At 49.6% G+C, this 16,371-nt stretch overlaps 1 protein-coding gene across 2 annotated transcripts in view; it reads right to left on the bottom strand.

Annotated features, from left to right (window-relative positions):
• EVC2 (EvC ciliary complex subunit 2) overlaps positions 1–15,538 on the bottom strand; it is a 148,454-nt gene extending 132,916 nt beyond the window's left edge. Inside the window, exons 1-3 of one of the 2 annotated variants that reach the window (XM_033213720.1) lie at positions 15,451–15,538; positions 4,484–4,538; positions 1,214–1,380 (exon numbers count right to left, since the gene is read on the bottom strand). In XM_033213720.1, coding sequence (XP_033069611.1) covers positions 1,214–1,380; positions 4,484–4,526 — 210 coding nt within the window. In that variant the 5' untranslated portion in view covers positions 4,527–4,538; positions 15,451–15,538. Of the gene's footprint in view, positions 1–1,213; positions 1,381–4,483; positions 4,539–15,202 lie in introns of both variants that reach the window. The other variant, XM_033213719.1, reaches the window with a different exon arrangement.
• Positions 15,539–16,371: the final 833 nt, after the last annotated feature.

The raw sequence follows: 16,371 nt of genomic DNA, 5'->3' as shown, positions 1-16,371 counted from the left end.
GGAGGGTGCTGCCCTGTGAGGTGACGAGTTACCTGTTACTGGAGAGGACTGGAAAGAACAACGAGTATTTGTAGTGGGGTCAGTGGTGGCCCCCAAAGGATATGTCCATGTTCTGATCCCCAGAACCTGTGAACGTGTCCTTCTTTGGAAAAAAGGTCTCTGAAGATGTAATTAAGCTGAGGATCTCAAGCGATCATCCTGGACTACCCAGGTGGGGCTGACATCCAATGACAAGTGTCCTTATAAGTAGCACATAGAGAAGACACAGACCCAGAGGAGGCCAAGAGCAGATGGAGGGAGACAGTCAAGCGATGCAGCCACAGCCAAGGACGGCCTGGAGTCACCAGAAGCTGGAAGAGGGAGGAGGATCCTCTCCTAGAGCCGGGCAGAGGGAGCGTGGCCCGGCCAGCACCGTGATTCCAGACCTCTAGCCTCCCCAACAGTGAGAAAATACATTCCTGTTGTTTTCAGCCATGCTGTTTGCGGTCATTTGTTACAGCAGCCCCAGGAAATTCACATCACTACTTAGCAGGGAGCCCAAAAAAGGGCTCTTGGCCATTGTAGCTCATTGGCCAAGCTTAATGGTTCTCAATACCACCTTACATCACTGAACCCACGTGATCTAAAACAGAATAGAAAACAATAGCAAGAGCATGGAGTAGTGATTAGAGAAGAGGCTTCGAATCTTGGTTCTGTCACTTCTACCTGTGGGACATGGAACTGGTTTTTTAATCTCTCTAATCCTCAATTTCCCATCTGTAAAAGGAGAATAAAAATACTACTGTTTAAGAAACTCATTAAAGAGGCTCAAGTGAGATTATGCATGGAAAGTGCTAAACCCAGTGCCCGGCCGGTAGTAAATGCTTGTGAAGTGCTCACTGCTATTATGGGCACAGTCATCTTTAATAGCTGGGAGTCACTTGGTCTGGTTGAAGCACAATCCAATCCCTGCTTTGGAAACACCAGACGAGACAGCCCAATGCTTGACTCAAACCTCCTCTCCATCTAAATACTGTATGTCGTGTAGCAGAAATAGCACCTTGGAAAAATAAATGGATTCACTCCCCAATGATAACTATATTTAGTTATCATTAGAAAGAGGAGGAACAGCGTTTTTTAAGCAACAAAAGCCTGTGCCATTTTATACACAGCCCAAAATTGGTTTCTTTCCAACTTCTGGTATTCACGTTAAAGTATTGAACTTACTACTTACCAGGCGGTGTGTTATAGGAGACTCTCTTTTAAATAAGTTCTTCTTAGGCCAGGACGGTATAAAAGCAAATAAGGAATGAGCCCATGGCCCACTAGAAGCTGCAGAGGTTGAGACTGGGATAAAGACTTCCATTTTCTTGTCCAATTTCATTCCAAGTGGTGCTTCCACTGCAAAACAGCAATGTGCACATCTTATATAATGCGGAAAGACAGTAAGGCATAGAGCTTAACCTCTAGAGGCAGACTACAGGGTACATGGAAGGCACCTGAAAAATGTTTGCTGGGCAAGTAAGTTAATGAATGAATGGTATCATCTCTTTGCCAGGAAAATGAGACATGCTCATTGGGAAGCTACAGAGCTTAAACACAGTATTTTTCAAAGCTTGGTCTCCTTACCTGGGTTGTGCAGCCCTATCTAGGAATCAGAACTGCTGGGCAAGAATGGTGCCTGGGCTGATTCTTACACACATGACATAAGACAGCCCAGGGCTCGAGTCCTGGCTCTGGCCCTCCAGCTGAGTCCTTGGGCATAACCTCTAACCTCTCTATACCTTGGTTTGCTGAATTCTAAGGCAAACAGTATAGGTATTACCTTACTAGGTCCTTTTAAGCACTCGCCTACTACAGAGTAAGCCCTCAGTGAACACCACCAACCACCATCCTAAAGAGGTTGTGTGCATGGCCAGACACAAACGCCTGCTGAGCCCTCCAGTAGCAAATGACTCCCAGGCCAGGAGCGGTGGCTCACGCCTGTAATCCTAGCACTTTGGGAGGCTGAGGCAGGCAGATCATGAGGTCAAGAGATCAAGACCATCCTGGTCAACATGGTGAAACCCCATCTCTGCTAATAAATATAAAAAATTAGCCTGGTGTGGTGGCGTGTGCCTGTAGTCCCACCTATTCGGGAGGGTGAGGCAAGGGAATCACTTGAACCCGGGAGGCGGAGGTTGCAGTGAGCTGAGATCGCGCCACTGCACTCCAGCCTGGTGACAGAGCAAGACTCCATCTCTAATGAAAAATACAGTAAAATAAATAAAATAAAATAATTACTCCCTTAGATTTTTCTCCGTGTCAATACATTTGGAAAGTTCATGAGCATTGTGTGTAAAGCACAGGAATGTCACTTAAAAGGTCCTGGCTGGGCTGTCAGGGCCCCGCTTCAGTGGATACAGTCCAGGTGCTGATGAGCTGTGGGACCTTGCACAGATCAGCTGAGTTCTCTGGGCCTCAGTTCCCCTCACCTGGGAGTGTGGCTAAGATACCAATCAGACAGGGCTGTTGTCTGAGCAGCCAATCAAATGCCACACTACACGTGAAAGTGCTTAGATGTATCCAATGCTTCAAGTCAGCAATTTTAGTTTTGAAATGGCCTGGATGGTGGCATTGTGCCTTCTTCAGCATTTGTCTTCTATTCAAATACACACTCATTTGACGGCAAATAAGATGTGCTTTTCAGTCTTTCTTACCCAGCATATTGATGGTAAAGACTACAAGTGCTTTTGAAACTTTCTACAGAATTTCAAAATATATGCAGGAAAAAAACTAAAATTTGATTTAAAAAAAAAAAAAAAAGCTGTGGAGCTGGGTCCTAGATTAAATTACAGTATTTTTTTTTTCCTTCCTTGGGTTTTATTTCGGGGTGATTCAGTTCCTCAGGTTGGGATGGGATAAGGGCTATTACTGCATCAAGCATCGGGGGACTGATGGCCTCGCCATGGAAACAAGCGAGTGCTCCACCCAGTCGGCGGCTGATTCAGAGCATCAGTGATGTCTGAGTAGAGCGTATGGGTGCAAGTGAGACCAGACATCCATCTCTGGATCCCAGCACAGCACCTTGGGCTAGGGCACAAATGCTTGTGCAGCAAGCAAGCACGACATAAATTCTGAAGGCCACACCTTACCCTTAAGCGCTCCATCTCTGGTCCACCTATTTATGCTTCTCTGGCTCTCCTGGTCCCCCGCTTTAATGAGGACTCCAAGGTGATCCCTCCCTTCAGAGAGGACCCCTCCTCTATTCAGCAAGAATCCTGCTCAGTCTACAGAGGCAAGTGGGGCCCACCCGAATCCCAGCCCATCCCGTTCCCCAGGACACCAGAGTTAGGCACAGAACCCAGAAAACCCCACCCATTGGCCCCAGGGATAGTTTCAGGGACAGGCCGGGGACCCACGCTGAGCCCAGGGGTCTGCACTGAAACTGTCACAGCCACTGGGAAAAGTCTACACTGCAGGTGCCAGCCATCAGACTCAGAAGCCGCGGACTGCCCACAGCATCTTTCCCACCCCAGGGCAAGGATGTACCTGCCTGTGAAGGACGCTCACCAGAGGAAAGCAGGGCGGCTGAGAGGGAAGGAGAAAGGCAGAGCCATAGGAGCATGGAGAACCTTGTGCTCCCGGGTCCAGCAGTGCCAGGACCTGTGTGTTTCAGTTACAGATGCCAATCAATTCCTCTTGATGAAATGAGTGTCAGTTGAATTTCGACCACTGAGTGTGGCAAGCTGAATAAAGGTCCGCAAAGAGAGCCAGGTCCTAACCCCATGAGGCTGTGAATGTTATCTTAGGGTCACAGACACTTTGCAGATGTGATTTGATTAAGGGCCTTGAAATGGGGAGATGGCCTGGATTATCCTGGTGGGCCCTAAATGTCATCACAGATGTCCTTATAAGAGGGAGACAGAGATTTGACAGAAGAGAAGCAGGCCAAATAACTACCGAGGCATGATGCCATGCTGCTGGCTTCCAAAATGGAGGAAGGCAGTATCCCTAATCCATCCCTAAGGAACACAGGCAATGTGGCCATAGATGCTGGAAAAGAAGAGGAAATGGGCTCTCTTCTGGAACCTCCAGAGGGACCAGACAGACACCCTGACTTTGCCCAGTGAAACTGATGTTGGACTTCTGACTTCCAGAACTGTAAGAGAACAAATGTGTGTGGTTGAAGCCACTAAGTTTGTGAACATTTGTTAGGGAAGCCACAGAAAACGGATATACCCAATTAATTCACACATTCTGTGTTTCATTCACCACATGCCTTCAGGGGATATCAAAAAGGGCCTACCTCACCCCAGGTTCCACTGTGCACTAACACTTCGGCCAGCTTTGAGGTGGAGGCACACTGCCCTAGTTCTGTAAGGTCAGGGAATGATCTACTTGTCCAAAGTAGAGAGGTGCTGGAAGGATCAGCAGAGTGTGAGGGAGCTGGAGGAAGGAGGGCTTCAGGCTTCTGGTGTTTCACGCTCAAAACAGGAGAACATCAACCAGAAGAAAAACTCACCTGCAGTCCTAAAGTGACAGCATTCTACTTTGGACCAAACCATACGGGGCAAGTCCTAAAAAATTCAAAAGACACAGAGTCAAAATGGAACACATACTTGTGAGAAGTAGTGATAAATAATATTTGTAAATGGCTCACATGGAGAGGACCTGCACTTTTTTTTTTTTTTTTAAGACAGAGTCTCACTCTGTCACCCAGGCTGGAGCGCAGTGGCATGATCTCGGCTCACTGCAGTCTCCGCCTCCTAGGTTCACGCCATTCTCCTGCCTCAGCCTCCCGAGTAGCTGGGACTACAGGCACCCACCACCACGCCCGGCTAATTTTTTTGTATTTTTAATAGAGACGGGGTTTCACCGTGTTAGCCAGGATGGTCTTGATCTCCTGACCTTGTGATTCACCCACCTTGGCCTCCCAAAGGGCTGGGATTACAGGTGTGAGCCACCGCGCCCGGCCAAGGACCTGCACTTTTATCCGGAAGTGTGAAGTAAACTTTTCTAAGTGAGCCATCCCCGCCAGCTTCTGAGTAGAGAATTCTCTTCCCTTTCCCAGGGAGAGAATCGGCACCCTCATGAATGCATTTCTGGGAGCTGTCAAGGGAGGACGCACCATGTGGTTAAAATGTCTTATCATCAGACAGACCTGGGTTCAAACCTCAGCCCTGCCCTCCATCAACTCTGTGACCCTGAGTAAGCCAAGAGCCTCCGAATTCCCAAGATCCTGCAAGTTTCCACAGTCTCAGATAACACACTAGACGGGAAGTGGAGAGAACTGGACTCCAGTTGGAACCATTTATTCACTGTGTGTCCTTGGCTAAGCCTCAGCCTCTCTGAGCCTCAGATTCCTCTTCTGAAAAGTGACCTCAAAGCCTCCCCTGAGTCTGCTCAGCCTCACTGGTGATGAAAATTGGTCTAAACTGAACCTGGCCAAACCCTTCCAATTTATCTTTGTCAATCACTGGGCTCTAGAAAGACTCAGACCTCTCTACTGAATAATAATAAAAGCTCTCCCAGATGGAACCTCCTCCATGTACCAGTGCTTACACTATGTGCACTGAGTGAATTGTACAAGTAGTCCCTATAGTAACCCATGAAGCATTATCCTCATTTTACAGCACTACCCCTAGTCTACGGTAACAAGATAACACTCCAGAGCCTGACATGCAAGCAGCCTAACCCAGCACGTGTGCTCACCAGCACCTGCACGCAATGGCTGGTTTCTGTGTAACGGAAGGAGAAAGGATGTGTATGCAAACTGAGCGGCATGCTCAGGACTGGCTTTGGGGTCCAGTTCCGATGACTAGTCCATGTGGCTACCGTTCACTTGGCTCTCATGTGGGCCAGATGCCACAGAAAGCCTGAGTTGGGATGGGATCGATGGGACACTGTTGTGGCCACTATCTGTGTCTTTCAGGCCCCGTCCTTACAGACCTCCAGGACCCCAGTTAGGGCAGTTCTGCTGGTGCGACGTAAGCCCAGCTGGACTGGAGGCTGACTTTCCCCCAAAAGTGTGGAGGAGGCCCACCCACAGAGATGGAGACTCGTGGAGGGACACAGAGGAAATAATGGAAATTGCAGAGACAGAGGCAGAGACAGGCAAGAGGTGAGGGAAGAGGGAAAACGGGTGCAGCTTGATCCAGCCAGCCTTCTACCAAACCCACCCCAGCATTCCTCGTTGATGGAGCCAAACATTTGGCTTCAGTTTGTTCACATGGAGCTTATGTTATGTTACGGGCAGCATAAATAATTTTATTTAAAATAGTAAATTATGGTACAAACATTCTATGGAGTACCAGGCAGCTATTAAAAAGAATAAAGCAGCATGATTGAGAATTCCACTTCTGGGCACATATGCAAAATAACTGAAAGCAGGATCTTGTAGAGATATTTGCACATCTGTGTTCACAGCAGCATTATTCACAATAGTCAAAAGTGGAAGCAAGCCAAATGTCCATCGATGGATGAATGGATAAGCTAAATGTGGTCTATCCATAAAATGGAATATGCAGCCCTGGGAAGGACAACATAGGGAGATCCCATCTCTACAAAAAAAATAAAATAAAATAAGAAGAAAATTAGCCAGGTGTGGCACATGACTGTACTCCCAGCTATTTGGGAGGCTGAGGCAGGAGGAATTACTTGAGCCCAGGAGGTCAATGCTGCAGTGAGCTATGATCATGCCACTGCATTCTAACCTATAAGATAAAGTGAGACCTTGTCTCAAAAAAAAAATTAACAATAAATAATAAGCTGGGTACAGTGGCTCACGCCTGTAATCTCAGCACTTTGGGAGGCTGAGGAAGGCTGATCACTTGAGGTCAGGAGTTCGAGACCAGTTGGGCCAACATGGTGAAACCCTGCCTCTACTAAAAATACAAAAATTAGCCAGGCATGGTGGTGGGTGCCCATAATCACAGCTACTTGGGAGGCTGAAGCAGAAGAATCACTTGAACCCGGGAGGCAGAAGTTGCAGTGAGCAGAGATCATGCCACTGTACTCCAGCCTGGGTGACAGAGCAAGACTCCGTCTCAAAAAATAAACAAATAAAAAATTAATTAATTAAATAAAAAATAATAACGGGGAAACTATGTATGTGTGTGGCAGAGGAAGTATATGTGAACTTTCTGTGCTATGTGCTCAATTTTTCTGTAAACCTAAAACCGTTCTAAAAATCACAGTCTATTACTTAACAACAAATATATCCATGTGGTCTCTGATATGAACATTTGCCAATAGATGGCAAGGCATCCATTGGATGGCGCACTGAACTCCACACAAATGTACGTTTGTACAACCTCTGTGCCCTGGAACTTTCTATTCATTCTTTCAACCAGCATCTTCTGCCTATTAGACACTGTGCTAGGGATCACACGTCAGGCAAAGCAGACCTGGCCCCTGACCTCACACAGGGACAAAGCTCTCCTTACCAGGGGACAAAGCTCTCCTTACCAGTGGACACTGCCACTTGGGAGGAAGGGGCAGATTCCCAGGGAGCAAAGGACCCAGGCTGACCTCCATGAGAAGCCCTTGGGTAGCCCCAGTGCCAGGCACCCTAAGCCAGGCCTCCCAGGGCAGTCTCGCTGGTTTCTGGGCATCTCTGATTCTTGTCCTTACCGCAGTCCCCAGCCTGGGGAGGTGCCTCTCTGGGGACTCTGGCCACCCTGGGCAGCCGCTCCCATAAGCACCATGCCAGGCGCAGCCAATAGCACCTTCCAGTGGCCAGCCTGCTCCTCCCTGTCATCTCTCTCTTCAAGCTGACACAGCTGCTGTCAAGGTCACCACAGCCACTCCAAGGTTCCACTTAATGACCAGTCCTCCTCATCACACACACTTACCAGCAGCATTCAATATGTGCTTATTCCAGCTTCCCGTGGCTGCTAGACAAATTACTGCAAATGTAGTGGCTTAAAACAATCCACATTTATTCTCTGATAGTTCTAGAGGTTAGAAGTCTGACACAGGTCTCAATGGACTAAAGTCAGAGTATTGGCAGGGCTGTGCTCTTTTCTGGAGGCTCCAGGGGAGAACCCATTTCCTCTCCTTTTCCAGCTTTCAGAGACTGCTGCGTTCCTTAGGTTCATGGCCCCTTCCTCCATCGTCAAAGCCAGCAGCAGCTGAGTCCTTCGTACGTTGCATCTCTCTGACCTTCTTCCAACATCTCCTTCTGACTCTCTCCTCTGCCTGCTTCTTCCGCTTTTAAGGACCCTGATGATTACATTGGAACCATCAGATAATCCTGCATATATTCCTTATTTTAAGATCAGTTGATCAGCAACCTGAATTCTTTGTATAACGTCAATTCCCATGACCACGAAACCGAACATATCCACAGGTTCCAGAGGTCTAGACGTGGGCATCTTTGGGAGTCATTATTCTGCCGACCATGGTGAGCCCCTTCTCCCTTCCTGAAATGCTCTCCACCCTTGACCTAGGGTCGCATTCCTGGTTCCCTTTCACAGAGGCCACGTGTTCTCCGCCTCCTCTGTTGGATCTTTTCCTGTTCCCAGTCAAAAGTCCTGGGGTTGCTCCAGGGCACTCTTTCCAGTGGAGAGCTCCTCCTGAGGTGAGCTCATCCAGCCCCTCAGATGTTAAAGGTCATTTATACACTGACTGTCCCCCCGTGTACATCTCCAGTCCAGATTTCTCCCCTCAAATCCAGACGTGAACGCCTAAGAGACACGTCGAACTCAACAGCAGTGATTTCCAACCCGAGGCTGCTGCACATTAACCAGTGGCATCTCCTTTCTGCTATTTGCTCAGGCCAAAATCCTTGGATTTGTCCTTCACTCTTCTCTTTCTCTCTCTCAACCCAGAACCAATCCCAGTAAACCCCACTGGCCCGACCTTGAAAAAACATCCACAGTCCAGCAACCTCTCAGTAGCCCACCATTATCTCCCCAGTTTAGCTCCCCTCCATGGCCCCCAGGCCTCCCGCCTGCCTGCTCACCGCTTTCCTGCTCACCCCTCTGCCTGCCATCTGTTCTCACCCCTGCCACGGGGGTGCTTGGAAAGGAAACATGAGAGGGGGGCACTTTCTTGCTCAAAGCCCATCCACAGCGTCCCATCTTACTCAGAACAACCGCCGGAGTCCTGGCCAGAAACACGGCCTTGCCCGTCCCTCACTGCATTCGGGGATCTGCTCAGCTGTCACCTCCTTGAAGCACCTTTTCTGCCTGTCCATATCACAAGTGCTGTTCATCTCTCAGACCACTCTGCCCACTGTGTGCATCTCTACAGCCCCCAACCACCGGTGGACACACCACAGAGTAACATGATTCCTGCCTTTTTCCTGCTCCAAGAATGCAGGCTCCTTAAGAGCAGGCGCAGGTCTTGGTCTGCCTTGCGCTGTTGTATCTCAAGCATTTAGGACACAGCCTGGCACCTAGAAGGCCCTCAACAGCCATTGTGAATGAATGGCCCAGAGGCCTGGTCTCTACTCCCCCTCCACTGCCTCCTCCCCTTCCAATCCTCTTCCAGTAGAACGGTCTGCATTGATGAAAATGGTCTAGAATCTGAGCTGTCCAATATGGTAGCCACTAGCCAGATGGTGGCCACTGACATGTGAAATGTTTAAGTTTAGTCATACATGGCGACTGTAGTGGACAGTGTCCTTTTAGACCATCTGGGAAATGGATGTAATTTCCTCTTAGTTCTCTCTCTGTAAGAAGAAAGGGATGATAAATTAGCACAGAAATCTTGCGTTCAGGTTTACGAAGCACTTTCTTGTAGAGCCTACACACTGACAGCAAGTGCTTTGCGATAGGCAAGTCTGGGTGGGCATATTCACCTCACCTGGAATCAATGAGGCCTCAGTTTCCTCATCTGTACTATGGGGATCTTACACCTTCTTCATAAGGAATTTTAAAAGATTAAGGCCAGGCGCGGTGGCTCACGCCTGTAATCCCAGCACTTTGGGAGGCCGAGGAGGGTGGATCACAAGGTCAGATCGAGACCAACCTGGCTAACACGGTGAAACCCCATCTCTACTAAAAATACAAAAAATTAGCTGGGCATGGTGACAGGTGCCTGTAGTCCACTGCACTGCAGCCTGGGCGACAGAGCGAGACTCCGTCTCAAAAAAAAAAAAAGATTAAACCAGAAAATAAATGTAAAGCTTTAGCATAGTGCCCAGCACAGAGTAAATACACAGCAAATATACAATTGTTATTATTGCTATTATTACTATATATTACTATGTACTGTCATTCAGTAAGTCCTTACTTAACATCATCGATAGGTTCATAGAAACTGTGACTTTAAGCCAAATGGCATACTGTATAGCAAAACCAAATTTACCATCGGCTAGTTAATACAGACAAGAGCTGTTCCTACAGCATACAGTGCTTCTTTTGCTTAAAGTCAAAGTATCCAAGAGCCTATTGATGTCCCGTGAGGAGTTACTGCATATCATCATAACTATTATTATCACTGCTCGTTACTGTTCTTATCATCACCATCATCATCATTTCTGATAATGCCAAGAAGTAACTATGAAATCACCACTTTGCAGATGAGGAATGTGAGTCTCAGAGCTGGACTGAGCACCAACTTCAGGAGAATGGAGACTCAGGCACGTTGAGTGCTACATCCCCAGGAGCTGCACAGAAGCATCAAGAGTACCCAATAAATATTTATAAATTGACACATGAAAGATCCAAGTGTCCACAGCTAGCAAACAGTAGAGCTGAGGTCAGAACTCATGTTTCTAGACTCTTAGCCCCGGTTCCAACCCTCAGCCACTGCCTCACCACTTCCTGCCAACCTCAGTTACTTCACTTGCATTCATTCATTCAACAAATACTTTTGATCACCTACTATGTGCTATTTTGAAAATGAGGATACGTCACCAAAGGAAACATCAAATGCTCTACTCTCAAAATACTATTTAGGAAAATTATAAGCAAAATCATAGTATACTATATACAATACAAACAAAACAGTAACATACCATAAGTAGTGTATTAGAAGGTGATAACCACAGTGGGGCAAAATGAAGGAAAGAGGGACAGAGAGTAATGCTATTTTAAATGGGGTGATGTTGAAAGGCCTTACTGGGGTGACAGAGCGGCTGTCGGGGTATCAGGGGGAGGAGCATTCACTTAGGCAGAAGAAAGACACGTGGAAGGGCCCTGAGGTGAGAACACACCCAGGGTGTTCAAGGAACACAAGGAGGTCCGGGTGCCTGAGCAGGGCGAGTGAGTGGTTTCTGCTCTGGGGACAATGGGAAACCACCGTGAGCTACTCCGTGATGAGTGGCATAATAGCCCTTTTAAATGGGACACTCTGGCTGCTCTGTTGAGAACAGAGAAGTACTCAAGGGGAGACGCAAGGAGGTCAGTCAGGCGGCTCCACAATAATCCCAGAGAGAAGGTGGCAATTCAGATAAAGATGGTGTTTGTAAAGAGAGTGAAAACTGTGTTGATTGTGGGTGTGTTTTGAAAATAAAACCCATGCGATGTGCTGACTAAATGTGGGGCTTGGGGAGAGGGAGGAGTCTAGGAGGGTGCCAAGGCCTTTGGGCCCAGGAAGAAGAAAGACAGAGGAACCACTGGCAGGAAGGGAGCCTAGGGGCAGGATTTAGGTTCTGCCTTGGTGCATCAGTTGTGGAGTGCCCATGAGTCTCCACGGACCATGACATGTAGGCATGCAGATGCATGGTGGAGCTCAGAGAAGGTCTTGGCTGGACATGGAAATTCGAGAGCTGCCAGTGGATAGATAGATCACCAAAGATGTGAGTGTTGACAGAGGGAAGAAGAGAACCCAGCACTGAGCCCTGGGGTGCTCCGGCCATTAAAGATCAAGTGAAGCACAGACACCCTCAAGATCTCTGTCTTTCCTGACCAAGCTCTCAGGAAGTTTTGTTTTGTTGTTGTTGTTGTTGTTTGAGAGAGGGTCTTGTTCTGCCATCCAGGCTGGAGTGCAGTAGTGAGATCATAGCTCACTGCATCCTCAAACTCCTGGTTTCAAGCCATCTTCCTGCCTCAGCCTCCTGAGAACCTGGGAATACACAGGCACGTGCTATCACACCCAGCTAATAAAATATATATATATGTTTTTGTAGAGGTGAGGGTCTCACTATGTTTCCCAGGCTGCTTTTGAACTCCTGACCTCAAGCTATCCTCCTGACTTAGCCTCCCAAAGTGTTGGGATTACAAGCGTGAGCTTATTTGACTAATAGTTCCCTTAACTTGGAATTCCAAGGCTGCAATTTTGAAGCTATAGTAATTACACAGTGTAACAGATAATGTTACATCGTATCTGGCTGATTTTTTGTTGTTCTTTTCTACAAATTTGGGACACACCCAATCCACTGAACTTGGCATCACAACCAACCTAAATTACTGTTGTGTGGTGCTTCAAGTAAAATAACAAAATGATACTATTAGCATAATGAAATGGTGAAAATGATGAAAGGATCCCATTCTGAAATAGACACTTATCTTGCAAAGGGACTGGGTGGTTTCTTTCATCTGAATTCTTGGGACATCATATAAGGCTTGCTACCGAGCAGTGATTTCTCAGACTTGGTCTTGGGACTCCTTTACAGATTTGCCAATTATTGAAGGCTCCAAAAAACTTTTGCTTGCGCTGATTATATTTATCAACATGTACTCTCTTTAAAGTGTCTATTAATTCATTTTAAATAGCAATAACAATGCCATTCCATATTAACATAAACAGCATATTTTCTGAAAACTAAATAAACTAAAACTTTTATTTTCTAAAATAAAGTGAATAAAAGTGAATAAAAAAAATTTTTTTTTTACATTTTTGCAAACCTCATCTATGTCTGAGTTAATGGAAAGAGTTGGATTCTCAAATCTGCGTGTACATTAAATCTGCTGCAACATCACACTTCCTGTCACCTTGGAAAACTCCATCGCGCAATTGTGAGAAAAAGTAAGTAATATCTCAGCATTACTGTGAAAATAGCACTGACTCCATGGACCCCTATAATGGTTCGGTGACCCCAGGGAGTCCCTGGGCCCCACTTTAAGAACCACTGGGGAATAAAACGCATTCCCAGTGGGTATCAAATGATCAAATTAAAAAAGGTAAAATACCCACCCACAGTAACTCACAGTCCAGCAAAGGAAACAGACAAGCAGCCAAAACGATGTGGTAAATGTTCTCACCAAGAGATATCCCAGCATCAGGGGGCCAGAGACTTGGAATATGACAAGCCCCTCCTACATGCCGGCCGCACCCACAATGATTCCTCCACCTGGGATGTCCTCTCCCCACTCTTTCCCTGGCTAAACCTGCCCATCCTTCAAGTCTCAACTGATCTCCCAGACTAAATGACCTCCTTCCTCCACCCTCTCTCATGGCTCCTCATCCTCCTCCTTACAGCAATCACAGTGTGCAATTAGGCGTTGGTCTCCCAGGCCCCTGCACACAGCATGGGACTTAGCAAAGGTGCAATAAATATATATATAGATATAGATATGGAAGGAATGGATGGATAGATGGCATCAAATAATTACATGAAGGCATCAAATAATTACAATAGGAAGAACTAACCTGTGCCTTAGGGAACTGTGCTCTGGAAACAGCCCTTATACCACTGCTCAGAAGAGGAAGCAGAGACCTGAGGGCTGTGACTTGCCCCAGGCCCCAGAAGAGGGAGTGGCCAAGGCAGGGACACACATGGCTGGAGCTCTTTCTGTACAGTGTGCAGAAGGGCTGTCCCAGACAGGCCCAGAGAGACGGAGGAAGGCTGGTCCCATGGACAGCTGGGATGGGTGTGGGCAGGGCCAGGGCCCAGGGGACATGCTCAAGATGCCAAGGGCACCTGAACAAAGGTGCTCATTCCCAGATTCCTGCAAAGGCAGGCCCTTAAGGGTGAGGTGCTCTAGACTCACCATGGTCCTAGATGGCTTCAGGCCCTTCCCAGTAGGCACCGTCCCTCCCTTCTGGCAGGGACCACCCTCAACACCACTGTGGCTGACAGAGACCAATGTGCACCAGGATCTTCTGACTCTGGCTTCCCAGAAGGAAGAGCTTGTGCAAAGCAGGTGAGGCCAGGCGCACGGGCTCTGAACTCGGGGGCCAGGGAGAGAGCACAGGACAGGCCTGGGGATTCGACTTCCTGAGCCTTGGTTTTGTCACCTGCAAAACCAGCCAGATACTCCCACCTCACAGGGCAGATGAAAGAACCCAGGGAACATGTTCTGTCATTAGACTTTTGAAAGCTCAGGACACTGACATGGCATTTCTCCAGTGAAAACCTAAAGACAGAAAGGGAGCAGGGTCTCTTTTAAGACTAAACCTCTGAAAGTGTCGCAAGTGTCCTGGGGTAGAGAACACAGCAGGACAGGACCCACCACCCTGGGAGAGAGGTGGGAGGACCTCAGGGCAGCATCTGGCCAGGGCAGTCCTGGGAATAGGAGCCTGGGTGTGCTACCAGGGACAATAAGATGGGGGAGGGAAAAGTGCCAGCATGGGACGGGAGTGGTGGGATGTCTACCAGGACAGACCACCCCAGAGGTCTGGGGGAAAATGGATGCAAGAAGTGGGAAACCATCACCAAGGGCTAGAGGTGAAGTGGTGGGACCTGAAGCCAGGGGGTGGCAGTGGGGAGGGAGGAGGGGCAGACATCCGAGCTGATTTGGAGGAAAAGGCACCAGACTGGTGACCAACTTTGTGGGGGGAGGTCAAGTCTAGGGTGACAGCCAGGGATCCACGACTTTCGAGTTTAGGACCACAGAAGGAGGGCCAGGGTGAAGTAGGAAGTGGCTAAATCCATCAGCCAGGAGAGTTCAGTCAACTAAGAGGCCAGCCAAGAGCCCCCACTTTCAACAACCGCTGCAATCTCCCAGTGCTGGCCTCTGCAAGGCGCTCTGCATGCGTGAGCTCATCTAACCCATTCCACCCTCTGGGGTGGACGCCGCCACGGCCCTGTTTCAACCATCAGTAAACTGGGGCACAGGAGTGACCTGCCCTAAGTCAAAGCTCGTAAAATGGAGAGCAGGATTCGAACCCGGGTGGCTGGTGAAGTCCAAGCCCGCAGACGCCACATCCCGAGGAAGGTCTCCAGTTTCCCTCGAAGCTTTCTGGCCATGAGCGGGATACGAGCGGCCTAAGGGCCGCGAGGCACCCTGTTCAGATCCTGCCCTCCTTCATTCTTCGCGAAATACTAAGGGTCCTCCCTGCCACCGCCGGTGCAGACGAAGTCAAACCACTAGAGTCAGACCGGAGGCTGGGGGCGGGCCCTCCTTACCTGCGTGCTGCTCTCGGGCCCCACCCCGCTCCGCCCGGGAGGAGTCTTCAGGCCAGGTCCAGACCCGGGAGCCACCTGGGGATGCCGGGGTGGCTGCGCGCCGACGGGGCGCCAGCGGGGACCTGAGCTGGCGCCGAGCCAGCCTCGGTCCCCCAGCGCCAGGGCTACCGCCAGGAGGCCCCCGGCCAGCACCCACGTGGCGCGCCCCCAGGAGCCCAAGGGGCCCATCGCCTGCCGGGACCCGCTACCTCAAAGCGGCGGGTGCTGCCGAGTCGCCGGAGCTTCCGGACCCCAGGCCCGCCCCGCCGCCGAGCATGCTCAGTGCGAGCCGCCGCCGAAAGTTTTCTGGAACAAACACCCGCATCTGGGGCTCCGCGGGCCGGGAGGTGCAGGACGGGCGTGGGAGGGGAAGAGCAAGCTGGCGCGGCCCGGGCGCCCGGCGGCCAGGCCTGGGTTTGCTTCCGCCCAAACCAAATCAGAGTGGGTCACTCCCCTGCTCCTCAAGGTTACCAGGGCCCCAAGGGCCCCTCCGCTACCACCTACTCTGGTCTGTAAGCCTCTGCTCAGACGCACTTCTCCTGGGAACGGTTTCCAGACACACGGATGTGAATTCGGAGTTTCCTCATCCCCGTTTAGAAAACGGAGAAGCACTTGGAGCTCGGGGCCACGAGTCCTGGAGCACCCAGAGGGTTCAGGACAGCTCGGGGAGGAGGGGGTGGCAGGGAGAGAAGGAAAAGGACCCTCACTTCCGGTTGCGTTCAGAGCAGCCCAGCTGAGCACCACTGCCCGAGCCTGCTGTGGCTCAGCCCTGGGCCTGCTCGGATGCCCTTCGCATTCCCAGTGGGAAACAGGCCAGCCGCTGACCTAGAAAGAGGGGAGCTGGTGTCTGAAGTCGCAGCCCTGAGCAAGCTCTCCCTGAACTCTCCGTGGGGACAGGGGTTTGTTTTGCCAAGGGAGGCGGGAGGAGGAGGAGAAACACATAAAAAAGAGGGGCTGGTGGAGCCTTTTGTCTGCTTCCTCATCCCTGCCTAGGTCCTGGGTGACAGCTGACACCTGTTGAAGGGAGAGGGCTCCACTCCTGCCATCCTTCCTGCAGGGCAGCCTGTTAGGCTGTCTAAAGTCCCAGGCCAGTGAGCCTGGCCTCTGGCAGCCTATCTCCCCACAACCCA

The sequence above is a fragment of the Trachypithecus francoisi genome, unplaced genomic scaffold, assembly GCF_009764315.1.
Source record: "Trachypithecus francoisi isolate TF-2019V2 unplaced genomic scaffold, Tfra_2.0 Lachesis_group1, whole genome shotgun sequence".
Classification (NCBI taxonomy): Eukaryota; Metazoa; Chordata; class Mammalia; order Primates; family Cercopithecidae; genus Trachypithecus; species Trachypithecus francoisi.
The sequence above is the reverse complement of the archived record's forward strand: the minus strand, read 5'-3'. Positions and strand labels throughout refer to the sequence as shown.